General features: G+C 39.4%; 1 protein-coding gene across 1 annotated transcript in view; it reads right to left on the bottom strand.

Annotated features, from left to right (window-relative positions):
• Positions 1-26519, bottom strand: part of epas1b (endothelial PAS domain protein 1b) — a 52824-nt gene that overhangs the window by 18619 nt on the left and 7686 nt on the right. Inside the window, exons 2-4 of the mRNA XM_085183299.1 lie at positions 9153-9343; positions 3695-3846; positions 2095-2182 (exon numbers count right to left, since the gene is read on the bottom strand). Coding sequence (XP_085039425.1) covers positions 2095-2182; positions 3695-3846; positions 9153-9343 — 431 coding nt within the window. The remainder of the gene's footprint in view (positions 1-2094; positions 2183-3694; positions 3847-9152; positions 9344-26519) is intronic.

Consider the following 26519-nt stretch of genomic DNA (forward strand, 5'->3'; position numbering starts at 1 on the left):
CAGAGTTTGTTTGCGTTAACATCAGCTGATGACATTTTATTTCACTGGAGTCACGCTGCAGATACGCAACACCAGTGCGACTACACATACTGAAGTAAAGAAGTCACACCGGTGTTACTTGTGCACAGAAATGTCCAGAAAGCAGCAAACTAACATAATATTGGTTTATTGTCTTTTATAATTGAGGCGACTGTTGTTGTGATTTGGCACAACATTAAAAAAATTGATTTGAAATCAGAAACAACTAGAATTAAAATACAAACTCTAACATGATTGGGGGAAGTTTACTTAGATTATGCCTCCAGTTATCCAGCATGACTTCAAACTTACATAATCTCAAAATGCTGTAAAAGTGGGCCTAATGAACCGCTGCCACGATTTCAAATAATGAAGTCAGAGTGTGTACAGGCAATTAATTAGTATGAGGCACGCTCTCGGGCTTAGATAATACACGGTTTAACACAGTTTCTTTTGCTCTTGTTACTGTATGATGTCATTGTGAGTGGTCATGAAAGCGGACTCAATACGGAGGGTGACCATAAATGAGGAGGAGCTGGTTTCAGACAGAATGAACTGAAAGGCGAATTGTTCCTTTACTAACAATATGAAGCTGGTAATGAGTATTACAGGTGACCTTTAAATGTTTCCAGTCTGAATTAAAGCTTAGGAATCTTGTCTTCTTCGAAGACTTAACTATTTGTATTGTGAGCATCTTTTAAGTGTAATTTTTTATTATTATTATTTTAATTTGCGTGGTATTAATGCTCTCCAGCAGAGATGGGCAGTAACGCGTTACTTGTAACGCGTTACAAAAAGTAACGCGTTACTTTTTCAAGTAACGAGTAAAGTAAGGGATTACTATTGCAAAAACAGTAATTCGATTACCGTTACTTTCCCGTAGGAACGCTGCGTTACTGCGTTACTAAAACCGTGATTTTTTTTGCAAGAATGTCTCATGACAGTGACGTAAGCGAGTGCAACGTTGGTGACAACAGCTGTGTGCAGATCAACAATGGATAACATATCGAGTGCGGGAGAGAGTATGAGCGTGCAGCGTTTAAAGCGTGGAAGTACTGACCTTACTTTGAGTTTGATTCCATAAAAAGTGACAAAAACATTAGTGTCCGTTGTGCGTGGGAAGAAAACTTCTTTTTACAGCGAAAAAAACCCCTAAACTTCCAAGCAAGCACCGAGTAGCTACGACGTAATGGGAAACTCACAGAGAAACTCGCGGATTCTTCCACTGACCGCGGCACACCTGCACCAGGGTAAACCTCCGCCTAACCTATTCCTGCTTTACAGGTGAAAATAGAGCAAAAGGACCGCTAGTCTTTGACTTTATTTATTTTCTGCTGTGTTTTACTTGCATCTATTTGAAAGACTGAGTGTAAACACACAAATAGGTTTAAATATTAAACTAATTTCTTCCAGTCAGAGAATGTTGCATATAATTAAATTTTTGCTTGATGCATAAAGTTAAAAGATTAAAACTAATAAAACAAGTTTTAAAAAGAGACTTTTCCATTTGATTACATTTTGTATGATGAATTATGCAGAAAAAGTAGAATTGGGCTGAAAGATCTATCACTTTATCACCTATTCAGGTTGTAAATCGTGTTTTTAAAAAGTAAACTAAGTAATTAATTACTTTTGAAAATAAGTAATCAGTAAAGTAACTGGATTACTTTTTGGGGGAAGTAATCAGTAATTAGTTACTAATTACTTTTTTCAAGTAACTTGACCAACACTTCTCTCCAGTGATTTGCTTAATTTGTTTTCTGTTACATAGGTCTTTCTATGATCTCCTCGTGGTGACGTGGGTGGGACAAAACATCAACTTTGTACACAGGATATCCTATTATCTAATGGGCAGCTTAGCTTGTGAATTACTGAGCACATTTATTCTTTTATTGAGTAGATAAGACTCCTCTACTTTATTTCAGGGGGTATTTTTTGATAAGGAGGAGAATGAAAAGATCACTTGTCATGTCAGAATGACAGCATATTTTTTTTAAATCAGTAAACCATAATCAGGCGAATGTAACGGTTGTCATACGTGGATAGAAGATAATGCGTATGAGATTGTGTACTAACCAGTCGTCTTCAGACTGAGGTTTTCTCTGATCTCCTCATGGTCGCATGGGTGGGTGAAGTCAAAGATGCTGTGACCAGTAAGCTCCACCTGAAAAACAAAAAGCAAACAAATAAATAAAAATCCTGAAATAAGAAATGTTAAATAAAGATGTACAATTGCCTTTCTGTTACAGTTTTCTCTACATTTTACAGTAGCTGTTCCATCAGTTAGACATGCTGCATATTTCTTTTTCTGCCACCAGCACCAGTAGTTTGTTTGGAATAAATAGATGAAGAGGGGATAGTGAGCGTGAGTGATGGCGGCCACCAGGAATGAACAAATGCACAAAGGTGTGTCACCTCCAGAAACACAGAATGCTTCAACACTAAACAAACAAAACTAAAGTTTAGCAGCTTGTGATTGTTATCCTCTGATAACCAGTCAAGCTGCACTTTCTATGCAGTTTATATTTGCCCCATATAATATAAAATATGTAATGAACGCACTGAAAGAATTAAATTTGGACATCAAAGACAACCAGAAGTGAAATGTGTCTCCTTCTGTTCCACAGCAAATCAAATCAAATCACTTTTATTGTCACATCACATGTGCAGGTACACTGGTACAGTACATGTCAGTGAAATTCTTGTGTGCGAGCTTCACAAGCAGCAGAGGTGTGCAAAGTACAATAACATAAGAACAAGCAAATATAAGAATGGCTAAATCTGAGAATTATATGAATAAATATATGTACAATATAAGAGTGTATGCATATTACTGAATGTGTATACTAAATATGTCTACGTGTGTGTATATGTGTGTGTGTGTGTGTGTATACATATTTTACAAATTAAATAGAGTAAAAATAAAATAAATATATAAAATATACAGAGGTTGGTAGTTGGATATTGTGCAAAACAAGTGGCATTTATATACAGTATGGAGTGCAACGGTGTAAGGAGTGAAGAAAGACCACTACGTTTTTGGACAAATCTTCTACCACAAATGATTTTCTTCCAGAAAATCCACTTAAAGGACATCGAGTTCAGGCAGATGGGTCAGAAGGACAGCCTGAAATCAGAAAGCTGAGGGCAGCGCAGGGTCGCAAAGCAGAGCTTTTGTTTCATCGTTTACAGTAAACATCTCCTTTACGATTGGCTGTTTAAGTTGGTGCCAGAGAGGGTGGGGAAAGAAAATGCACAATGTCGTCTTGACTGAACACACACTGCTGGCATGACAGGCATTTCACATAAACACACCCCACTCTCTCTCCTGACTACCCGTTAACATCCTCATCTGCGTCCTGTCTGACTGGGTTAATGTCTTTCTTCCAATCTTCTTGAGAAGTTAAAGAAAATTTAAAAAATCTATCCACATGTCACGTGCAAAGATGTTAGACGTTGGTGATGTTTATGACCACTCAAAGCACTTTAAACTACAAGCCAAATTCACCTGTATTTATATGGCACTTTATTCTGTGTCTGTGTCTGTGGACCCCCCCCCCCCCCCCCAAAAAAACAAAACAAAAAAAGCATCAACTGCGTGGAAATAAACAGGAACTGATCACATTTAGTGTCTGCACATGTCTGTTTATTTAAGTGTTCTTTAATGGCTGTGTACCTGCGTGAGTCCCATGAATTTGTTGATGTTCTCGGACAGGAAGATCATGTCACCATCTGATGTTACCACGGTGATGAAGCCCTCCAGAGACTTCAGGTACAGGCTGTCCATCTGTCCGTTGTCCTCGCCGTCGCTGCTGCTGCTGCTGCAGCCTGGAGGGAGAGGCAGCAAACAGGAGACGCTCACAAATTGTTTCTCATTCAGTGCTGATTATAAATGGATATCATTGTAAATCTGTGTGTGTTTGTGTGCACGCATCAGGCTTGTTTTCCCTCTTGAAGCTTTGGCTCGGGGACAAAACAAACCACTGTAGCTTCTTCCTGCGTCTCCGGCCACCCCTGATCCTCGACCCTGACAAACTGCAGGCAAACTGCTCAAGCGGTGCCCGTTTTTAGGACATAACTTGCAATTATGCTCAAATACGCTCAGCGCAGTATCCAAACATTTACACACAGTGACTCCAGTCTGTCCACAGTGTCTTGTTTCAGCTAATTGATAGAAAAAAAACACCTCTAGCCTCGAGCTGGCCCCAACTCAAGAGGCAGGGCGTATGCGTTTGCAGACGCTGGCTTCACGCTGAACAAAGCCCAGTAGTTGATGGGGGTGGAGGGTGGGAAGCTTGCAATTCCTCCAGTGTGTTTCCCTGAGATAAGAGAGAACAACTCTCAAGGCTTCCAATGAGGCCTGGGGCTTGAGTTTGGAGCTGGGCCCAGATAGCATTAGCCCCTGGGGGACCTGGAGCTTTCACATGGGCCCCAGGGAGCTGGGGAGACTCTCAATCCAAACGCTCTATCCAAAGACCAGCGCCACCTTTGGCCTAAATACTAAGCTGTGATTACCAGTCATTTGGACCGAGTTGCACTTTTCTTCTCTGTGCTGTTCTTTGGTTGCGTAACTGCCCTTGTTTCATAATAATGGGAGCAGAACAGAGCGTTTGATAGGGACAGCTGCTGTTCACAATATGAACTCAGAACATTATGTGACTGTCATAGTGGGAATTCTTTTTCCACAATTTTCCTGTTCGTCACGTTTGTAAAGACGGAATATCTGGTGCATGCTTTCACATGCCAAACAAAAAAGATTCAGGGTGTGCTACACATTAGGAAACCTTGACAATGTCACCTACCCGATGTGGGCTTCATCTATTTTTTGGGTTAGGGTTTGATTTTAAAACGAGGAGAAGAAAACGTGAAACTGAACAAAAACAAATATTTTCTTTCTTTTTTGTTGATAGAGCCTAAACTGTCAGAATAGTTTTGTTAGGTCAGTAAATGCCTGAAGGGAACGAGAACCAAATATTTAGACATAAATCTAAAAGTAAGGCACAATTTCAATAAGTACCATTAAAAAAAACCAAACAAATACATGACACACAAATTGTTTTCTGAAAAGATGAGAAATATTCAGTAATGAACGCAGGATATAAAAAAAAGAAAATCCATATGCACATCTCCAGTTGGAGAGTTGTCTGTCATTTATGCACATGTTACTAAAGCAGTAACTTAACATAAAAACACTACTGAAAACATCTGTTACAATACTTTTTTGGAAATTTCTATATTTTTTCCCTTATTTTGGTCAATCTGCTTTTTATTCTACTCCTTATCCAGTCGCTAGGGTTGCTGGAATGCTGAGCATATCCTGGTTGTCATGAAAGAGACGACAGGATACACCCTCGGCGCATCGCAAGGCTAACAATGAGAGACATTCAACCACTTACGCCCACAATCACCCGTTAACAACAGGCAGGGCTCTGCTGGACAGTGGGTTCAAACTTATCAAACTTTTTTCTTCTTGGCTGATGATTTCAGACAATCCCAGTCTTGGTCAGGAGATCAGGTGGTTAGAGCCAGTCTTGTGTCACTAAGACGCTGAACTGATGGTGTGCTCATAAGTTTAGTTTTAAAGCAATAAAACAGGCTAAAAACACTTAACACTTTTAAGTATCTCAAGTATATTTATTTTGATTTCCATTAACTTCAGCAGTTTGTAGTCTTTGAGGGAGCCGCATTCTCAAAATATGTTATAAAAGCATATATAAAATATATATAAAAGTAGTTGCTTAAAATCTGGGAAATATTTATTAAAGCATGAGGAGAGGGAGGAGCAAATTTCAGCATGTTCTATCATATATTAGAGCTGTACGTGGTGCAATTATGTGTTTATTTTGAATTATTTATCTTAAGTTATATGCTAAGAAAACGTTAAGCATACTAAATACATACAGAGAGACTGAGGAGGAGCTTCTTCCTGCAGGCGATACGGTCTCTCAATCACACCACCACACAGTACTGACCCACACATATAGTTCTTACACACACACACACACACACACACACACACACACACACACACACACACACACACACACACACACACACACAGAACATTCTGGACTTTGTTAGCACTTCATAACTTTAAGCATATTTGCACTGCACAAGACACTTACAAATGTGGATTGCACAACACTGGACATTATATTCTTCATTTCCATTTAATACTTGTACAGCTGCTGTTATTGTGTATATATATATATTTATATTTCTTCATACATTCATATATATTTCTATACTGTGTATTTTGTTGTACAGTTATTTTATTTTCAACTTTAATTTATATATTTTATCTTATTCTTTCCCAGTTAAATTTACCCTTTTTAATTTTTATATTTATTTCCTATCTTATTCATAGCCTTTTCTTTTTTTTCTTTAGGTCACGAGCAGTTGTCTAAGCATTTCACTGCATATCGTACTGTGTATGACTGTGTATGTGACAAATTTGAATTTGAATTTAAAGATACTTTTTTTAAAACATAAATTATTAATTTATTATGAACTCAATTGAGGGAATTTGCAATTTGCCAGAGAACAAATGGCGTACAGATGAAAACAAAATATTTGGCCGTCTGATCAAAGGGCAGTAAATCAGTATATTTCCCAAAATGTAGGATTCTACTTCAAACACAGCTGGGACCACTGCAATTAGGAACGCATATGTTTCACAGTATTTTAAGTTAAGTCAAAGTCAAGTCAAAAATACAGCTGAATCCTTTGAGTACCTCCTAATCAGTACATCAAAGTTCATCAGGTCCCAACTGAGCGTACGTTACATAAGGGAGGCGTTCCCTACAGCAGCTCTTGGAGGCACACACAGTATGTTTGTGTGTTTGTGAGGGTGCATTCCAGCATGTTTGGCGCCAAGGCAGTCGGCTGTTATGGCTAGCAGGGGTAACGCCAGCACCAGCCGAACGATGGGCAGAGCTCTTCGTTTCCTCCGCAATCTCTCCTTCCATCACGGAGCAATCAGACCGGCCTGATAATGCTGTATCTGCAGCTGCATCTCACGGATCTCCTTGTGCTCTCCTCCCCTCTCACCCGCTGCTTTCCTACCCTCATTACCTTTACAGCTCCTCCTCTCGTTCGCACTTGTTAACCTCTCCTTTACATACATCTCATACATACTCCCACCACCACCACCACCTCCCTTAACACTTCTTCATCTATGGCGAGCACGTCTGACAACCGCTACTGGAATTTCAGGAACTGTTAATTACCCTAAATTGGTTGTATCACCCAAATTACTTTTGAGTGCTTTGAGAAAGTTTCCGTAGCTACCATTGTGTTCGGATATGCAGATGTTTTACAGGTGGATATCTCAAAATCTTGGAATTTGAAACTGAAATCATTTGCATTTTTATCTCTTTTTGTGGTTAACTAACCCTTTAACCTCAGGCAACGCGCGACGAATGTGCTGCTGGATTGCTTTTTTTTAATCTTTGTAAAACACCCTGATTAATTGTTCTTTTTTTAGTGGAAACTCAGCCCATATTCCACATCTTTATCAAGCATCGATTTAATTTGTGTAATTTGTGCGCTAAAACTACTTTAGCTGCTAAATGAATAAAGAAACGACACATAAATGCTCTGATTAATGATCGTCTACAAAGAAGAAATGGGAAGTAGTGATCATTGTTGTTTAAGGAAGCACTGGTTGAATGCATGGCTATTTCCTCTGCGAACAATGAAAGTAGTCAATCATAAATAAAGAGCAATAAATAGAAACATCAAAAGTTACATAAGAATAGACTAATGGCAGTCTAAAGATTTACAGATAAGTCTAAGCTATGGCATTAATCACAGTGCTTTCCTGTGTTTTATTACAATGGTGTCGTAGAGCTGACAGCTTTTATTAATTGCTATAAAAATGGTTTTAAAAGAAATTATAAATCAGGTCAGCACACAAAGTGTGAATGATGGGAATTATTTTAATTACATGCCAACATTTTTTTTTCTCCTCCGTGTGTTATAATGACACAGTCAATAAAGCAAAAACAAAGAGTTATTTAAATCAGCGACAACCTGAATATTGCTCATCTACGCACAAACAGCTTTGACTTTAAAGATATCGTGGGGATGTTTACCAGCATACAGGTGTCAAAGGTTAAAAGCTCACTTTACCTCCTCCCCTGTGTGAACTCGAGTTTTCTAGCTCTATTAAGGAAAAATAAACATTTTTTAACAAGCTGCAGTGCTGACAATTGACGTTGGTTGTTAAATTTTGTGGTTCTCTGATCTCGCTTCGAGACACGGACGCAGTGGAGGAATTCCAGAACAATAGGTCTGATTCTTTGTCGAGCTTCCTCGGCTTCTAATTTTAACTAAGACGAGAGGAAGGAGGAGAAGTGCAAAGAAAGACGCCAGCAAATACTTTCCTGCTTTACTGGACAACTCCACATAGCAACAGACACACGCACGAACGTGCCGACGCAAATCTGTGATCACACGTCAAAGAAGCTGCTGGAGGGAGGCGGTGTGCCGTTTGAATTTTTTCCCCTTTGTGTAACGAATTAAGATTCACTGCACGGAAGCTTGCACCGATTTGCATTTAGATGGGTGTGACAAATTAAAGGAAAAAATACATATGTGCTTGGTAAGGAGCTGATGTGCTGTAAGAACATCTTCAGAGCACCTTGGTATTGACACACTAAGAACTCTACTGAAGGGATGGCCAATTCTCCCAGGTTCTTTCTGTTCTCCTAGAGGTAGTGAGTCCTGTCTGGAGGACCAAAATCATACATATTTGACAGCAAATACCAATCACAGCATTGGTGGCAACAAAAGTTGCCTCGAGGTGCTTTATATTGTAAGGTAGACCCTACAATAATACATACAAAGAAAATTCCAACAATGAGCAAGCACTTTGGCGACAGTGGGAAGGAAAAACTCCCTTTTAACAGGAAGAAACCTCCAGCAGAACCAGGTTCGGGGAGGGGCGGGGCCATCTGCAGCGACCGGTTGGGGTGAGAGGAGGATAAAAGACATGCTATGGACATGCATATGCCTTTGACTATGTTCATAACTGAAACCAAGTCAGGAGTCTCAATTTCTCCCTTTAGTTTGTCACCCATGTGCATATTGTGTGAGTCTGTGTGTATCTGCCTGTGGCGTAGTGTTCGTACTTATGGCGAGCAGCTTGCGTGTACGGAGGAAGCTGATAGCGAGCCTCATGATGGATGCCTTGTCCAGGTGAGCGCTGACGCTGTGGGATAAAGGCAGCTGGTGGGCCAGCTCGTAGAACACCTCCGTCTCTTTGCTGCGCCTGCAGCGCGCTGCATCGCGAGACTTCTCCTTACGTCTCTCCGAGCTGCTCCTGCGCCACAAAACACAGACAGACAAATGGTCATTTAAACATGAACAATGACACATAATCATACGGTTACTCTGGAAGTCAGTTGGCTTAATGAGACAGTCGGCCTTCGTTAATAATTATATTCCAGGTTCTTCTGTATCGTTCAGCAGTTAATCTTCCATGAATGCACTCACTGTCTGGGGTCTTTTAAATTTCCTACTCGACCTTGCTGCGGGCACGCCACAGCATAAAGAAACCAATCTCATAAATCCCCATGTGATTCGACAAGCACCAAATGTGCCCGTTTCAAAGGGGGTTCGCTCACAAGTTCGAATACAATGCATCATTCAGTATAAATACAAAGAAGTGGTTGGTTTATAAAGCTTTTCTGCAGCCCTGAGGTACAATTATTGCTCTTTTTTTTCCCCCCTGAAAAATTAGGACTTACATAATTCTACATCAGAAACAAACTGGGCCATGTGGAAATATCAGCAATATCAGAAATTCACATCAATGATACAACAAATAGAGCTGTAGAAATGTTATTGCGCTGCCTTTGTTTTTGCAACCCAACACACATGAACTCACTTTTTTGATAAAGTTACGCAAACATATTCAGTATTCAAAAATTGCTTGACTTGCTTCTTAAAGGACTACGATTGAACCCGAATTTCACTTTGTGTGAGCTTGACACCAGTTATTGACCGTCATACACAGTGTTGGGAAAGTTACTTTTAAAATGTATTCCATTACAGAATACAGAATAGATGCCCTAAAATGTATTCTGTAATGTATTCCGTTACGTTACTCAATGAGAGTAACGTATTCTGAATACTTTGGATTACTTAACATATTACCATGCATTTTACAACTACATGAATGTACTATTGCTGTGATTTATTACTGTTACTGAAGGTCCGCGGCTCTGAACCGTAGTAAAGGGACCTCTGGCTAATACGGTGGGTTCTGTGTGGGGCTCGTAGCCGAAAACTAGCTTTACTTTGTTGTCTGGGTCAACTTTGCTAGCGAGAGATGGCGGGAGGCGTTGAAAGGCTGCTCCAACGGAACATATTGTTTCGGAGGAAAACACGAACACTGTGTACAGTCAAATTTTAATAGCTTACTTACAACTGGGTTCGTCAGGCTCTCTTCTTGGCTGCAGTGGTTATTATTATATTTACATGCTTCCAGCTCCCGTTTTTGCTCGATGACAGCTCGTACTTTTTGACTCTCCTTTTTCTCCCACCTCGCGCTCACAGACACATAACGAGTATGGCAGTGCATTCTCCCTGCAGCACTACACTGCCCATGATGCTACATTCTGCATTCTGCCTATTAGCTTAGCACAACAACAAAACAAAAGGCGCTCTCTCTTTTTTTTTATTTTATTTTATTTTTATTATTTTTAATCTAATTTTATTTAAGTTGGCATTAACGGTGTCGTGTGCGCTGCAGGCATTTTAACGGCATCAAAAGGCGCTCTCTCACCCAGGAAACACGCAGAGCGAGAGCGTCACCCTGTAACCATGGCAACCGCAACGCTGCCGCCTGGAACAACAGAACGTAGCTGTCAAACAAAACCCAAACAGTCCTGACCCGCGACAATATGAAACAGGGAAGTACCGCCATGTAATCCATTTATTTCAACAAAGTAACTGTATTCTAAATACCACCTTTTTAAACGGTACCTGTAACGGAATACAGTTACTCATATTTTGTATTTTAAATACGTAACGGCGGTACATGTATTCCGTTACTCCCCAACACTGGTCATACACAGAAACATCGCTTCAAAGCCTATCAGTGTCTGTCAGTACATTAGGGGACGTCCCTGTTTGAGATGCAGCAGAAAGCCAGTTCAGTTCAGCAGTTGGCAGTCAGGCTGGTTTAAGTTGCAGAAACAGTTTCCGTGTAATGGAAAGCAATAACTTGTATAACGAGTAAAGATACTGCAAGGCAGAACTACAGAAGGAACACGAAAAAGATGTATTTGGAGATAAGAAAACAATAACTTCTTATGACGCAACACCATTTCCTTCACTTCCTGCATGAAGAGATCAGTCACCAGGCCACTAACACAAACACTGTATATCTATGAAAAACACACATGTGTACTCGCTGAAACAGCACACTTCAAAAATGATCAAAAGATCTTTTTATGAGAAAAAAGCAAAATGTGAAAAAAATGCATTAAACTTGTTATAAAAGATGTTCATCCCGGCTTCTGATTTGAATACTCACTAAAATTCAGTCCCTAACCAACTAAAGACTGGCTTTTCTCAACTTTTTCCTCTTGATGTTAAAAGAACAATTACAATATCTTAAAAATAACCATCCCACTGGTAACTCATTCACCTCCTGTGTCCACTTTCATGCATATTTTTGTTCAACTTTCTCATTCGTATTTGGATTTAGAGAAACCTATTGAGCAAAATTCAATTTGAACTTTGCCAACAGGAGGATTATACAGCGTGTTTGGAGTCTGTGTTCCATGTGAGGGAAATGGGTTTTAATAGATGTAAATTGGTCTTTAAAAATAAAATTTAAATTGGAAACCAGCTTAAAGACGTGTAGGCAGGTGATTATTTTAATTTCCTCTGGTTAATGCATTTGTTGTTTGAGGGAGAGAGTTTTTGCTCACAGCACCGAGGTTCCAAGATAAAAGCGTTTACTTCAACAATCAAATTGCAATCTGAAAATCTTTTCATGGCGGTCAAGCTATAGCAAAAATGCTGCCAACAAAGCCTACACAAGAGCGAGCCAAATCATGTCAGCAAGCAGAACTCTGGGTAATTTTCCATGGATATGATTTATGTTTTTTGGCTCCAGGCTCTGAAAAAGAAATGCATCAGATTTGGACGTGAAAGCTCAAATAGGCGAACAGTCCTAGTTTAATCGCTGATCCAAGACAGCAGCACAACAATCCATATTAGGACATCACACGTGGAGTTTGGCTTTATCTGGGCTCCCTCGTATGCTCAAATTCAACTCTTAGTCACTGGATACCGTCCGCACAACATGTGACTGGTAAGGTTGCGCAACAGGGTTCAGATTTATATGAAAAAGCTGCAAAGCAACAGCAGCAGGGGAAGAAACTGACAGAAGAATGCTGCCGGATGGAACAATAAAACCATTTAAACTCCATTTAAATCCACTGAATCACCTCTGCAGAAATACCTGGACAGGAACAGCATAATTATGCAACAGGTGTGACTATAAATAGGACAGTGACCAATATGGATCCACAGCAGAATACAGCATAGTTTGGTTTTTTGCAGTTACTGCAGTTTCTCACTCAACAACCTGAGGATTACTCCAAAAGAGACAATTGTCATAGACTTTCATATTATTTAGAGTCTATTACAAAAATCAGCTTTCATCTGTATAGCTGTTTAGAATTACTTAATAGAAGACTTTTTTTTTAAGGCTTAAAAGTTATACTCTCTTTTGCTTGTTTATTGTAGTTTATTGTATAAATACCCATCTATAAAGTCTTGGCTCCAGCTCTGGTGGTGTTTACTTTATTTGGGCATTAAAAAGCAGGTATCTGCACCTTAAGTTCATAAAAGTCTATTAGCTTGGCTTTGGGATATCAATTCTCAGGTAAAACAGCATTTAATTTGTTTTTTTAAGTAACAAAATTAGTAACAAGACAGAAACATTCTTACAATCTCCATCCTAAAATGCAGAAAAGAAAAAAACTAAAATAAAAGTTCCGATACAATTAAGTGGGACCTTTCTCATACAGATTTAAATTGAGCATTTTGTTCTTTAACAAGAGCCAAAAACATGTTAAATTTTAAAAAAAAAAAAAAAAGTGCTGTGAACAAAGAGCTTTTTTACCCTCAGATCTGTGAGCAGCCTCTACGGAAAAGATAACTTTACAAACCACAACAGACGAGGTGAAGCTCTGCTGAACTTCACATGCCCTCTGTCAGTGGTTTATCAGACTTGATCACATCTGTGGCAGAACTGCAACATGCAGGCCCAGAAAAAAATGTAACAGTGCAGAAGAAAGAAATATTTTGGCACCACAGTTAAAAGATAAAGAAGCCAGATGCCTTCACACCGTAAAAGATCTCTTCTGAAGCGGAGACTTAAAACCCACCGAGATAAGAGAATAAAGTGCCAAATTAAACACCTGATGAAATACTGAACCAAGTGAAACGACTAAAGAAGTGTTTTCTTGCTATGACAAGGTCGAACAGCAGAAAACGTCACGGGAAACTAGAGAAAGACCTTCCTGCATGCCCATATAGAAAGTGTACATTGAACCATTCAACCGTTGTGCATACCGATGCTTTACACAACACAGCAGCTAAATGCCAGGAAAAATGGCAGTCGTGTGTGTTCTGGACGCGTTTACATTATTCCATAGAGCAGCAAGTACATATAAGAGGACATTTTATCACCGCTTGGATCAGATTTACAGTCTCTGTGGGGCTTAAAGTGTTTTTACTGACTCTTGTAGATTTCAATATATTACTGGTTTCCAATATTCAGCTTACACTTTATTTACGATACTTTAGATGACTCGTGTATTGAGTGGTTTTCACATTTCCACAAGCCCTGGCTCGATGACACATATCCCTTTGCCTCAGGAAGGGCATCCAAGGTAAAAAATAATAATAAAAAAAAAATCAAACATGTGGAGTTGCTCACCGTCATGACCCTTTGTGATTAAGTGTACTGCCAAAAGTGGCTTTTGTTGTGCTGCAATGAAGGGATACTTCAGAAAAACTAAGTTATGATAATACTCAACAGGTGCTGAATGTGTCCACGACCTTCCCACTGCAGACTACAAGACATAAATGCTCATGCATTAACATAAGATCACTATGATGCACATTTATCAATTTATGTAAATAAATGTCAAGTGTTCTCTGTCTGTGAGGTGCCCACACTTGAAAAAGACTAGACTTTGAATTTCACTCACTTTATTTTGACCAGCTAGTTTGATAGGTGATAGGTAGGTGAAAAACCTTTCAACACAAAAAATAATCATTCAGATAAATTAAATGCATTATACAGAATACAAATGAAATAACAAAAATATATACACTTCAGTAAAGCCATTTAACATAGCTAAAGCTAAATACTTTTGTCTAGACTATCATTTAATCATTTAAAATATATCCAAAATCAAAGTAGAAATAAAAAGGGTAAATTGGCTTTTTATTTTCTATTATCAGAATTATTTTGTCACAACATCGTCTATGGAGAGCAAAAACTGCCAAAAGTAAATAATCATAGATAATTTTATTTTATTTTTTGTAATTTAACTAAAACGAATTCTAGAAAGTTTATAACATAAATTTATAGTATTTCTGATTTAATTTGCACTTCTGTTAATGTTAATTCCTTATATCTGTTTATGCTCCAGAGACAAAACCCGTCCTTTTAACAGACAAGAGGATTTTTTTTTTTTTTTTTTAACAAAAACAGGACCAAATCATCTATTTTCCTTAAACATAAAGCAAGGGCGTTTTCAGTGGTTCGCATTACAAAATTAAACTTTCCCCTGCAGCCAAAATCTGGAGTCCACAAAACGCACAAACTAGAAAATCCAACATGCAAACACACATTAAGGACAAGATAGCATACAATTAACAGGAAAGGCAGAGCGCAGAAGCACCATTATCTTATCTCATCAAGTGTTATGTCCCATCAGTGCGTCTCCCTGCTCGTCTCTCTGAGGTTTAAACTCATTAACCCCGACTGTCAGTCACTCAAAGTCTCGTTACTGATGAGCCAGCAGACAGCAGACTGCTTCCACTCAATCAAGCCAACTGAGAGAGCTAACTTCAACTAGCTCCTTGATGTGTGAATGTGTGTGTTCTTTTGTCCTTGTGTGGGTGTGTAGTGTGCCACTCTTTGATTGTCCAGGGCCATTGTTGCTGAAGGTCCCAGCAGACTATTTCAGTACAGAAAACAATGGGAGTCACAGCGCTTCACCAGGGCATCGCAGCCTTCTGATGTACTCACTGACCCCTCGCTCACATTCACAAACGTGCACGCACACACGCACCCACCTGTGCGTGCATGTGCATACCAGAGGTTAGAGGTCAGGTGCATCTACTCAAGTAAAACTTTAAAAAATTTCCAGTATTTTTCTTCTTCCTACCTTCTCTTTCCTTCATTCCTCAAATCGTTCCCACAACGATTTACTGCAGAAAGTGTTTTCACTTTGACCTGCAGTAAAAGATAAATCTGGTCTGACAGATTTATTTCATCTTGTGCTGCAGTGACTCAAATCAAACAAAACCAATGCTGGTAATCAAGTAATGCCGTTTTTTAAAGCATTTAATAAAAGGGGTACTCCCAAAGTGCTCTTTCTGACACAAAGATAAAAACCTACACACACAAAAAGCACTAGGAGATACATGGGGTGGCTGATATTGCAGTCACACATCCTCAAACTAGAAGAAAAGAGTCTCATCAGATACCTCATATTCAATTATTTTCCACTTACGTTTATTATATATGTATATGTTTTTTACCTTCCCTTATGTCATTGTTTGAATACATTTAGGCAGTAAAACTACGTGACTAAGTTTGCAATCATGGCTCGGGTTAAAGCACAATGCATTTATGACAGTATTGACACAAATGCATCACATCCATTTCAGACCATAAAGCATTCCTACTGAACTCTATAAATGCTTACAGAGTGTTTTACAATGTGGCGTCTGAGTCCTGAGCGAATTGTTGTTCCAGTAGTAAAAATACATCGAGTGGAGCGTCTCGTCTTAAGAGAGACGGCCATATTGGACAATTTGCCAACCAAATTTACTCAATAATATCTCAAGTTCTGTGGAATTGCCTCACTTGAGTGAGACAGGAAGTTTCCTCTTCTGAAGCCTGATTTCTGGACATTGAAAGTTACTGTGCAAACTTGAAGTGGCTTAGATATTGACCCAGATTGGTAAATGGAGGTAAATGGGGTCTTTCCTGTTTGCTCCATCTCTGTTTAGGGTTAACCCCAGCTCTTAGACTTTGCACCTTACTCATGCAGGACTCCACATCTGATACATTTATTTAAAAAGAAAGTCTTCGACCTACAGAACCTGCTCAGACTTGCCTTTGCATTGCTGCATTTTGTATGTTTTGATACAGTTAGAGATGCTGCATAAAAAAGGGAAAAAGGTAGTTGGTAGTTGCTGCTCGATACAGACGCATATTTGAGAAGACATAACAGTCTGGCTGCAGAGGGTACCGAGTTCATGCAATCAAGCCATGTGGAAAATTCTGTACGATCAGCCAGTCGCTGCCCTCCTCAGACTCTCGGCTCATCCCAAAAAGTTGGATCAAACATCATGAAAAACACATTAAAAGGGCTGCTAAAGGACATTATATGGTTTGCGCTACCCTCTCAGCTCCTACTGGCAGGGCCTCATCCTTTAACCTTGGGCTACGCACACTAAAGCAAACAAGCCAGAGGTTAAACATACCACAAACCAACATACCACAAGTTTCTGCCACTTCAGAATGACACACTAAACTCGCAACCACAATATATAGGTGTGCTGTACATGCAGTCATAAACACTATTTTGAAAGCTGAAACACACCTAAAAGAAAAACCCAAAACAGCACACTCACTAACCTCAGGCCAAAACATGAATCAAGCCCTGGATTGTTGAAGCTTCTGAAATGAAAACATCCCACAAGTTTCAGCTCCGACTTCTATTCTTGCAAGAAAATGATGTAAAATGCGGAGATAACATTCTTTGTTCTGCTCCGATTCATTGGCACATCTAAAAGCTGCTTTTAAAAAGGCCTATGAGAGTTGCAACCTAAGCTGAGAGGGGGGGAGATGCGGGTCACCAGCTATTTTAATCATCAAGCACTCACGCAAACGTGGTATGAGTAGCTCCAAAAGGATTTCTGTTTGTGATGGAACAGATGATTTGGTTTGGTCTGTTTCTCCTCTCTAAGAGGGCGACGTGGTGTGAGATCTGGGTATTAAAACAAGTAGAAACCCCATATCTGGCATTCTGAAACCTCTGCGAGAGAAGTGAGACTCACTCCAAACCACAGCCAGTCACATGCTCAGGTACAACCAAAAGGCCTCTCACACATACACGAACACGAGAGGCAGAGAGCAACATCAGCCTGACTCACACTGAATGTAGAGCCCTGAATGTGACAATACTAATTGTGGTTGAAAGGCTGAAGATGGAAATAGTACTTTAGCAGCAGATACCACTCAGAGATACTCAGTCCCTGGAAAAGCCAACCTTTATTTTCATACCTGCAAGGCCATCAACGTTCCTTTGTTTGCTTGCAGTAGTTGCGACTTAACTGGAAGTTGTGGTCAAGTCGGCGCCACTGAAGCAGCTCGTCAGCCTCGCACACTCACCAGTACTCTGTTGTGTTCAGATGCAACACTTGGTGGGAAGCTTTTGGCGCCAGTTATCTTTGTCACATTGTCGTTCCGAATACCAGTCGAGCCAATTCTTTTAAATCCGTCTCAGCATATTTTCTGTTTCACTCACATCGCAAAATAATGACGTCAAACTCGTTGCACAGCAGGGGAAGGTTTGCACATGCAGGCCGTTTATCCTACTCTGTTTGCACATAGTTCATACGCAGATAAGAAAGCAGCTTCTTCAATTTACCCTCCTCCCCTCGACACACAAAACAGCAGAAAAGGAGTAAATATGGGAATCAATAGACGAATTGGCCTAGAAGCACAATTGGTAATGGTATCAATGATATCAATAAATCAGAACCTATTTTTCAAGATTAACTGGCGTCTTCAGCTTCAAATGCAACGCTTCTATATTCTCTAGGTAATCTGGATTTTTTTTAGAATATAATTATCAGACGAACTAATACCTAAATTATTGGTTAGCTACAACCTTATGCTTAAAATACTATCTAGGACTGTGGTGTGACTAATCATTCAGTCATTGTTTCTGGTCAGTGGGCTGTGAGGACAGAATAGCTTGAGCTGCAACTACTTTTTAAAATTTATCATACGTACTCTACTTTTATTCTTCTTCTCAGCGCTTCTTAAAAAGTTTCAGAACCTCAAATTGCATTTTCCTTCTTCCATATATCAGCAAGAAGTCATTACTTTAACTGACAGCAGCGTAACACTAATCAAAACAGTGGCAAAGTGGAGGAAATAAAATTAATCACAGTGAAATAGAATAGTAGAATACAAATCAAGTCTATTTTGATTTGTGAAATTAACTTTAAAATTACTTTTAATGGTTTTTAAAATGAAAAAAAAACATCTATAAATCATTTGGCTCTGGCAGTAATTTGTCATCTAACAGATCCACACTTGCAATAAAGACACTTTTATTGAATAGACTTCAAATGACCAAATTTGAGTTGTGTAACTCGTGTTTATAACTTTCACTTGGCTCTCAAATCGTTTTACAAGCATCGATCAGAATTGTGAGCTCACCCGACAGGCAGCTTCAGAATCGAACAAAGCAGCAGAGCCAGATGTTTTTCAACCTGAATGTGGTACAACAGTCCACACCCTCGGGTCCTCATTCATGATTTTTCTCCCCCTTACCCGCAAGCTTTTTTCAATCACTTTTGGTACTCTCGCTGCGATTAACTTGCCATTGGACGCCTGCAGCCCGGAGCGTGAGGAGGAACATGTGCACGCACGCTCACATGCTGCCCAGTCGCGAGATTATTTTCAGGCCTAATCGGAACAAAAACAAAGCGGGCAGAGCTGCTGCCGCTGCTGCTCTCGGACATATTGTGTCTGTTCCCCTCTCTGCTGGCAGTAATGAGGCCGTTAATACAGTTTTCCCCTGCAGCCCTCTCTGTCTGCACAGCACAAAGCTTCATCTGTTCAGATCTGCATTCAAACATGAGCAGATAGAGCGTGGTGTTCAGGGTGATCTGACACCGCATCATATCTCATGCACTAACGTATGAAAATTAATCTTATGTAGATTCATGTACAGTAATAAGCATAAGACACACACACACACACACACACACACACACACACACACACACACGTTAACATTTAATTGAATCTGTCCAATTCTTATTTTTAGGTGCTTAAAGATTAATTTTTGTATCTTTGGAAGGAGGTTTTAAGGTTTCCTGCGACAGAGAAATTTGATTTAACCCTTTAAAACCTACCATAGAACCAAGTCCGCCAGAGCTTATATTATATTTTTACATGCTGTGGAGCCATTTTTGGGAGCATTTCAAGTTGCTATACATTAATACAACTATTACAGCCCAGATTTTAATAATATGCATGCATTAAGTGCATAGTAATTACATAAATTGCAAAAAAGTGCAATAAACTACAAAAAAATTGAAAATCGTTTTTGTTTTTTTAACATATATTTCTAGTTAGAGAAATTTAAGAGGCTTATCCCTCAAAACTGTAAATACAAAAAAGTTGCACAAAATAGTTTCCCACCACAGGAAATTTATTTTGAGTGTCTTCATAGTTTTATTTTTGAAATACACCAATTTTTATACACTGCAGGAAAAACTAAAATAAATATTATAATGCAAATTTGCAAAAAAAACAGCATATGCATCAAAATAAACTATTTCCAGCAGCAATATGAGTCCTAAGCATCCCAGAAATGACACAAAGTCATAAAGTCAAACATAACTTTTAAAAACACCAGTATAGGCTCATGAGGCCTTGATGGTAAAAACCTACATTTCCGCGAAATGACGTCACTTCCGGTTTCGGGCAGGTCATGGCGGACATGCAAAAGTTCGCGCTGACGTCTATTCCCACATAGAAAGTGTTATGAACAGCTGATCGGATCGGCAAAGCGTGTTTCGGGAATATTATGTTCTTGTTTCTGCAAGCGCTTTTTATGCAGTTTTTGCAAAGCTATATGTGGAAGGAAACTGTGACTTAGGACAAGCTGATGTCTAAGATGTAAGTACAACTGCTCTAGTTTCATATGCAAAAAAAATTATTGCCCTAGCTTATGTGGTTGCAGTGCTACCGGGATTTAAAAATAGTTACGCAAAACAGAGCGTGCCCGCTCCGACCGGCTTTAAAGGGTTAAAGGATCGTTTCAGCAAATGTGAAGCTGCAAGGGAAATTAAGCTTTAAAAAAAGTCCTCCTTTTTTTTAATTTAAAAAAAAAAAAATTTTAGGCAAATCTTCCATTTAAGCAGGGAAAACTTTCATCTCGTTACACATTTATTTCTTTATTTTTACTTACACAGAACATCAACGCCCATTCTTTGGACATAATGTCATGGTGTGTTATTACAACAAGGCCGAGGTTTCCATCACTTAAAAGATGCAAACAGATACAGCTGGAGTTAAACGCATCAACAGCAGGCGAAAAGAATTCCACAAAAGCCTTTAATCTGAGTAAGCAGAGTTTAAAAGACACGAGCTCATTGCAGGTTTATGATTCATGACTTATGTAAAGACACAACAAAAAAAGAACAATTGTCTTCACCTGGTTGTTCGGGGCAGAAATGTGGGTTACATGAGTAACCTGTTTGGTCTGGAAACACGAGTGTTGTTCACTTGTTTTCTGATCTAATATTTCTGAAGTGTATTATTTGTAATCTTAACTTTTCTTTCAATAGCCAAAGTCACAGCCACAGTCATTAAAGAGGCTTTAATGTGTTCATGTACATAAACAGAGGTATACAAACACTCTGCAGTCATATTGGTACAATTTAACCTCCCAAAACTTTACTTAAACTGAAATATATATAAATATAAATATATTCCTGCTGTCTGGGAGATGTGTCTTTCTGTTGACACCAGAAACTACAACATGCAGGTGCTGTTAACTGAACAGACACTAATCTACGAGTTTGTTATTCAAGTTCTGGATTGAATCTTCAGGTTGTTCAACAAGCAGCCGCATAAACACACGAACACATGGACACAAATGCCCAGAAAACAGGTCCTGACTCCTGCTGTGATTGTTGTGATAACAAGCTAAAAGGTGCTTATAGGAAACAGATCCTGTGACCAGAGCAGGTGTCAGGCTGTGTTAGTGCGAGCGAGTGTGTGAACGTGTGCATGTGAGTTTGTGTGCGCAGGTGAGTGTGCTTCATGGACCATTTGCTCTTTTGCCCAGTAACTAAAAATGTTCTAATCAGTTTGTTGTCATTTCCATCACTCTCGCCGAGTACAGATCGACACATTTCGTTGACTGAGGCTTGAACTTTTGTATCATTCCTTCACCTCTTCTTCAAAGATCAGTACAGCTGTATGAAGATCGCTATCAATTCCACTAAAACTAGATGAAGTCTTGTTGTGCGCAGCTTTGCTGAAAAGTACGCCGTTTACATGTCTGTCTTTGGTCTGACATGTAAACGGTGTACTTTGGTGTGAATTTAAAAAAAAATAAAATTTTTATTTAATTTTATTTATATATTTATATATATATATATATATATATATATATATATATATATATATAATTTTCATTATTTAACGATGAATAATTAATCTTTGTTTAAAAAACAAAAATTTATTATGTTGATCAATCAGAAGAGGGAGACTAATAGATTTAAAAGTGACCAAGTATTTTTTTAGTGTGTTACTAAAACTATAACTGATGAAGTAGTCTTTGGAGGAATGTTACAAAACAATAATAATAATAATAATACTAATAATAATATCATCATTATTTCATTAATATCATTTATTTCCCTGGGCAAAAGGAAGAATACACACAAAAGTCTCACACAGGCATTTAAAGTGTACTTTAAAGAATGTTGAAGTCTGTTTGCGTATTTTTAGATTGTGCTTATGGAAAACAGGCTGCTTTCCACTATAAAAGTGGTCTAGAGTCAGAAAAGGCCTGCCCACACCCATAATACACACACAAACAACTAAGCAGACACACACACACACACACACACACACACCTTTCCTTGCTTACAGTGGGTCTTCCTGCAGTTGTGGCGCCTCGCCAAACAAACACAGAGCAACAATACAGTACTGGCTAATCTGTGATCCTAAGGAACATCAAGTTCTGGAAACGCAGCCAAACAGGCGTTTGTCTGTGTGTGGGTCCGCACACACAGACACACACACACACGGGTGAACAAACAGCTATCCCAGACAGGGGCCCCGACTTCGCCTCAATCAGGGGAAGAACGATGCAGGAGATTGCTGATGATTCCGATAGTCCATGAAAGAGAGCAGCGCGCGCGCACACACACACACACACACACACACACACACACACACACACACACACACACACACACACAGTCACTCTGGCACAAACAAACCCGCCCACAGCACGCTGATGGTTGGGATAGACTGGCTGATTGAAAGAAGCACAGAGGGGATGGAGAAAGGGAAAAGGAGAAAGAGAGGGAGGCCACAGGTGGTGCGAAGGAGGTCAGCTGACCAGACTAGAAACCCTGCTGAGAATACCAAATGAGCCGAATGGCACAAATCTAAACATTTAGATAGAGAAACCAAACTAAAAGTAAGAGTACAAAGATTTACATGGTGAGTTCAGGCACCTTACAAAATCATTTATTTCAGCTCAGAGAAAATTAAAAAAAGTTTGAATATTTTTAAAATTAATGGGTTATTTTGTTGCCGTATTTTTATTATCATTCTTGTCATTGTTACTGTATCCAGATTCTCCAAGACCTAATTCATGTTTTAATTAGTGTTCTATATAATCACAATGTCAACAATGTCATTTTACACAGTGAATTGTACTATTTTACAGTAAGAAACTGCTGTTATACATGAGAGTAAGTGCACTGTTAAATTCCAATAAAGTACAGGAAACTTTAAGTGTTATTATATAAATAAATTTTTTTTAAAAATCAGTACTTTTGGGGGGAAAAAAAGAGCACCCTTAGTTATGATGAACAAAGTTTTTCCCCATTTGATCTGAATTATTGCCCCCTGATGAGATAACAGCCGACCTGAAGTGATTAACTACTACAGGAGTCTTGTTCATGGCTCTGTAGAACCAACACATTTACAACAACAGCAATCAATAACTTAAACATTTAAATCAGTAGAGCACTAAAAAGTTTGGGACGCGGTCCATTTTCTTATTCTAACTACAGATGAAAAGGGATGAGCTGACTGCTGACGGGGCAGATACAGATGGCACCCGAGAGAAGCTTTGGTGGGTAAATCTGTAGTATTTGTGGTTTAAGAGTCTCGCATGGAAAAACTGAAGAAAATCAGGTTCCTAGCAATGATAAAACTGTTTCATTACTCAAAGTTTCTGAAGAAAGATAAAGAGATATGATCAAAAAGAGAACGTAAGGAGAAAACTGACTGTTTTTACTTTGCATGTTTTTAAACGCAAACCCAATGAACAGAGGACTGACTACAGCGGGATTACAGCAACAGGATTACAGGAGGAATGCGAGTGTGGTTTTCACTTTATTATTGCTTTCACTCAAGTTTCTGACATAGTTGTCAAGTCAAACTGAGTGAAACTCATTTTGGGGCATTTTTAAGTGTTTCACTGATTTACTGTTCCATCCTGGTTATCGGCTCTTGACCTCTGGTCCCATTTTGCAAATTCACCTTGAACAGTAAAAGTGCCGAGAGAGCAGAAAAGGACATTCAAGGAAAAAGCTTTTAACACACAGGAGGGGGAAACAAAAAAAAGGGAACAGTAATCTCTTTCAACACAAAAACTTTTCAAATGAGCAGAAGTGAAAAAATGACAACTGTTGTTCTGGTGAGATATAAAAGTTTCCCTGAATTTTTTTTTGTTTTTAAAACAGCATAAACTCCACTGTGAAATTAAAAAATATATATAATCTTACAGAGCACTGCAAAGTGACTTTTGCTAAAGTGCATTGTATTCCAGACTAAGAGGACAGTGTCTGGACTTTAAATTTGTGAATGCGCTCTAAAGCTCCAGAACAGTGAAGCATGAGGGAGCATGTGGAGGCTTTTTCTGTGTTTGCTTTTAATGAGTGCATGAGGTGTGATCACAAAATCCCCACAAAAAGAAATAATCTAATCTGATTTATATTAAGCTGATCTCCCTATGAGGCCATCTCTTTGTGCACATACGTTCTGTTCTGACATGCAAATCTGCACAATGGATGTGGGAGGTGACTGAAGATCGTTGTTCCACTGCATCTGCTCACATACAATGATACACCAAATCTTAGACACCTGTTGACATGACAGTAGAACTCTATATTGATGTCCTGATCCTGGAAGATGATTGGTGCATAAACTGGTTAATGTGGAAATGTGGGATAAGAGTCTTAACTGGAGATATAGCTCTCATCAGCACTGATGACCCCCCAACATGAAACTCGGGTCACGTTACAGGGTGAGGTTTTCCTCTAAGAGCACGTTTGAGGTGAAATTGTAGATGCATACGTACAAGTCTTCAACATGAACGCTTGAATAAATATAAATGTAAAGGTTTATGCAGCTGCACTGTGTTTAGGGAGCATGCATCCATTCTTTATGCAGTGTGGTTAAAATGACTCTTCTGTTAAAGTTAAGGAAACTTTATCATTGGTTACAACAGAAACAAGGCTGCGGATATGGAATGATTGCGGTCGAGCAGATGTTTCGGTGTGAAATAGAACAACAGCGGTCACCCCTTTTTTCCTTCCACCCTGACTTCTCGCTACATGGACTTTTTACTTGTGTTTTTTGTGGGAAATGCAAATATGTTTACAATAAAACTCCACATTAAGGAAAATGTGGCTGCAGTTATTTATGATGAGTTTCAGAAATTTGTAAATAAAGCAAAACCCCTTCTGCACACAACTTTCTATGTCCAGCTTCTGACTTTGAAGAGCAAACGTTTCACAGTCACTCGAGGTGAAACGGGAAGTCTACAGGGAGATGGAGCTCAGCCAGGTGACATACAGGGGATCGTGGAGCCCAGCCAATTTGGTAGCAGAGGAAAAGGAAGAAGGGGAGCTGGCGGACGGGAAAAAGGAAACGGCAAGGAGACACAGTTCTGAAAAAGAGGAGAATGTGGAGAAGCAGAAGAGGCAAAGAACAGAAGTGGGGGGGGGGGGCGTGGCAACAACAACAAAGTGAGCGGGGTAAACAGCGCTGTCGGGTGTCCAGAATAAACGTGAGACAATGTGATACGAGCGAAAAGCAAAAAAGAAAGAGGTTAAAGACAGGAGGAGGTAGCGTAGGCGGGTGAGAATGAACGAGATAAAAATAACAATGGAAAGATATAGAGAGGTTTCCCAGACCGACTCATCGCCTCCCCTGCTGTTTCCCCCTCACTGCGCAAGGGTCTGACGGCCAATTGGGACGCTGGACTGTACGTACGGCTGACCAGGGCCCTCAGCAGTTAGCAGGGTCTCAGGTTTACCAGTTTGTTTACTGCACACACTCACCTTTGAGCTCTTCTTGCCACTGAAAACAAAAACCTTCTTTCTTTATTTAATGCTTGATATTTACAGCTCGTTGGTGCACTCACTCACAGACTGCATCTACCTGAAGAAACTTCCAGTTTAATTACAGAAAGTACGGAGCCCCGCAAGGGACATGGGAGAAAAAAAAAATTGAGACGGACTTTTGCGAGATCTCGCAAAACTAACTCGGGATCTCGCAAAACAAACTCGAGATCTCGCAAAAGTTTTAGCCGCAGTTTTAGCTCGAAGCTAACGGGAGGTCGAGACCTACTACAGCCGGGAGGAACACCGCTTTCCCGGCACATCGTGCCTCGACCTCCCGGTCGGCTTCGAGCCAGCGTCCGAAGAATGCGGCTAAAACGTTTGCGAGATCCCGAGTTTGTTTTGCGAAATCTCGCAAAAGTTTTGCGAGATCCCGAGTTAGTTTTGCGAGATTGCGAGTTTTGCGAGATCTCGCAAAAGTCCGTCTTAATTTTTTTTTCTCCCATGTCCCCTGCGGGGCTCCGTAAAGAAGTGCAATCTTTTGTGCTCTTTAATTTGTTTAAACACTCAGAGCGTTTGTATAAAATTCCCCAACACTAAAAACCTGCAGATAAAGTTGATCGTTTTATGTCTAATTATGGTTGATGAGTTTTCTCATTTAACTAATGGTTCTGATAGCCCAAAACAACAACCGTTCCAACAGTCTGAGTACTTATAAAGAAAATAAACTCTCGTTTTTAATCATTTAAAAAAAAAACCAAAAAAAAACAGTCAGTTCCCTTTTACGAAGGCTGCGCCATGCTGATCGTTCCAACGAGGGAACAACACCGTTTTTTTTAAAGTTGTCCAGTGAATTCACAGCAGGTGAGTGCTCATCATCGTCCTCC

Source organism: Neolamprologus multifasciatus, chromosome 13 (assembly GCF_963576455.1).
Source record: "Neolamprologus multifasciatus chromosome 13, fNeoMul1.2, whole genome shotgun sequence".
NCBI classification, from domain to species: Eukaryota; Metazoa; Chordata; class Actinopteri; order Cichliformes; family Cichlidae; genus Neolamprologus; species Neolamprologus multifasciatus.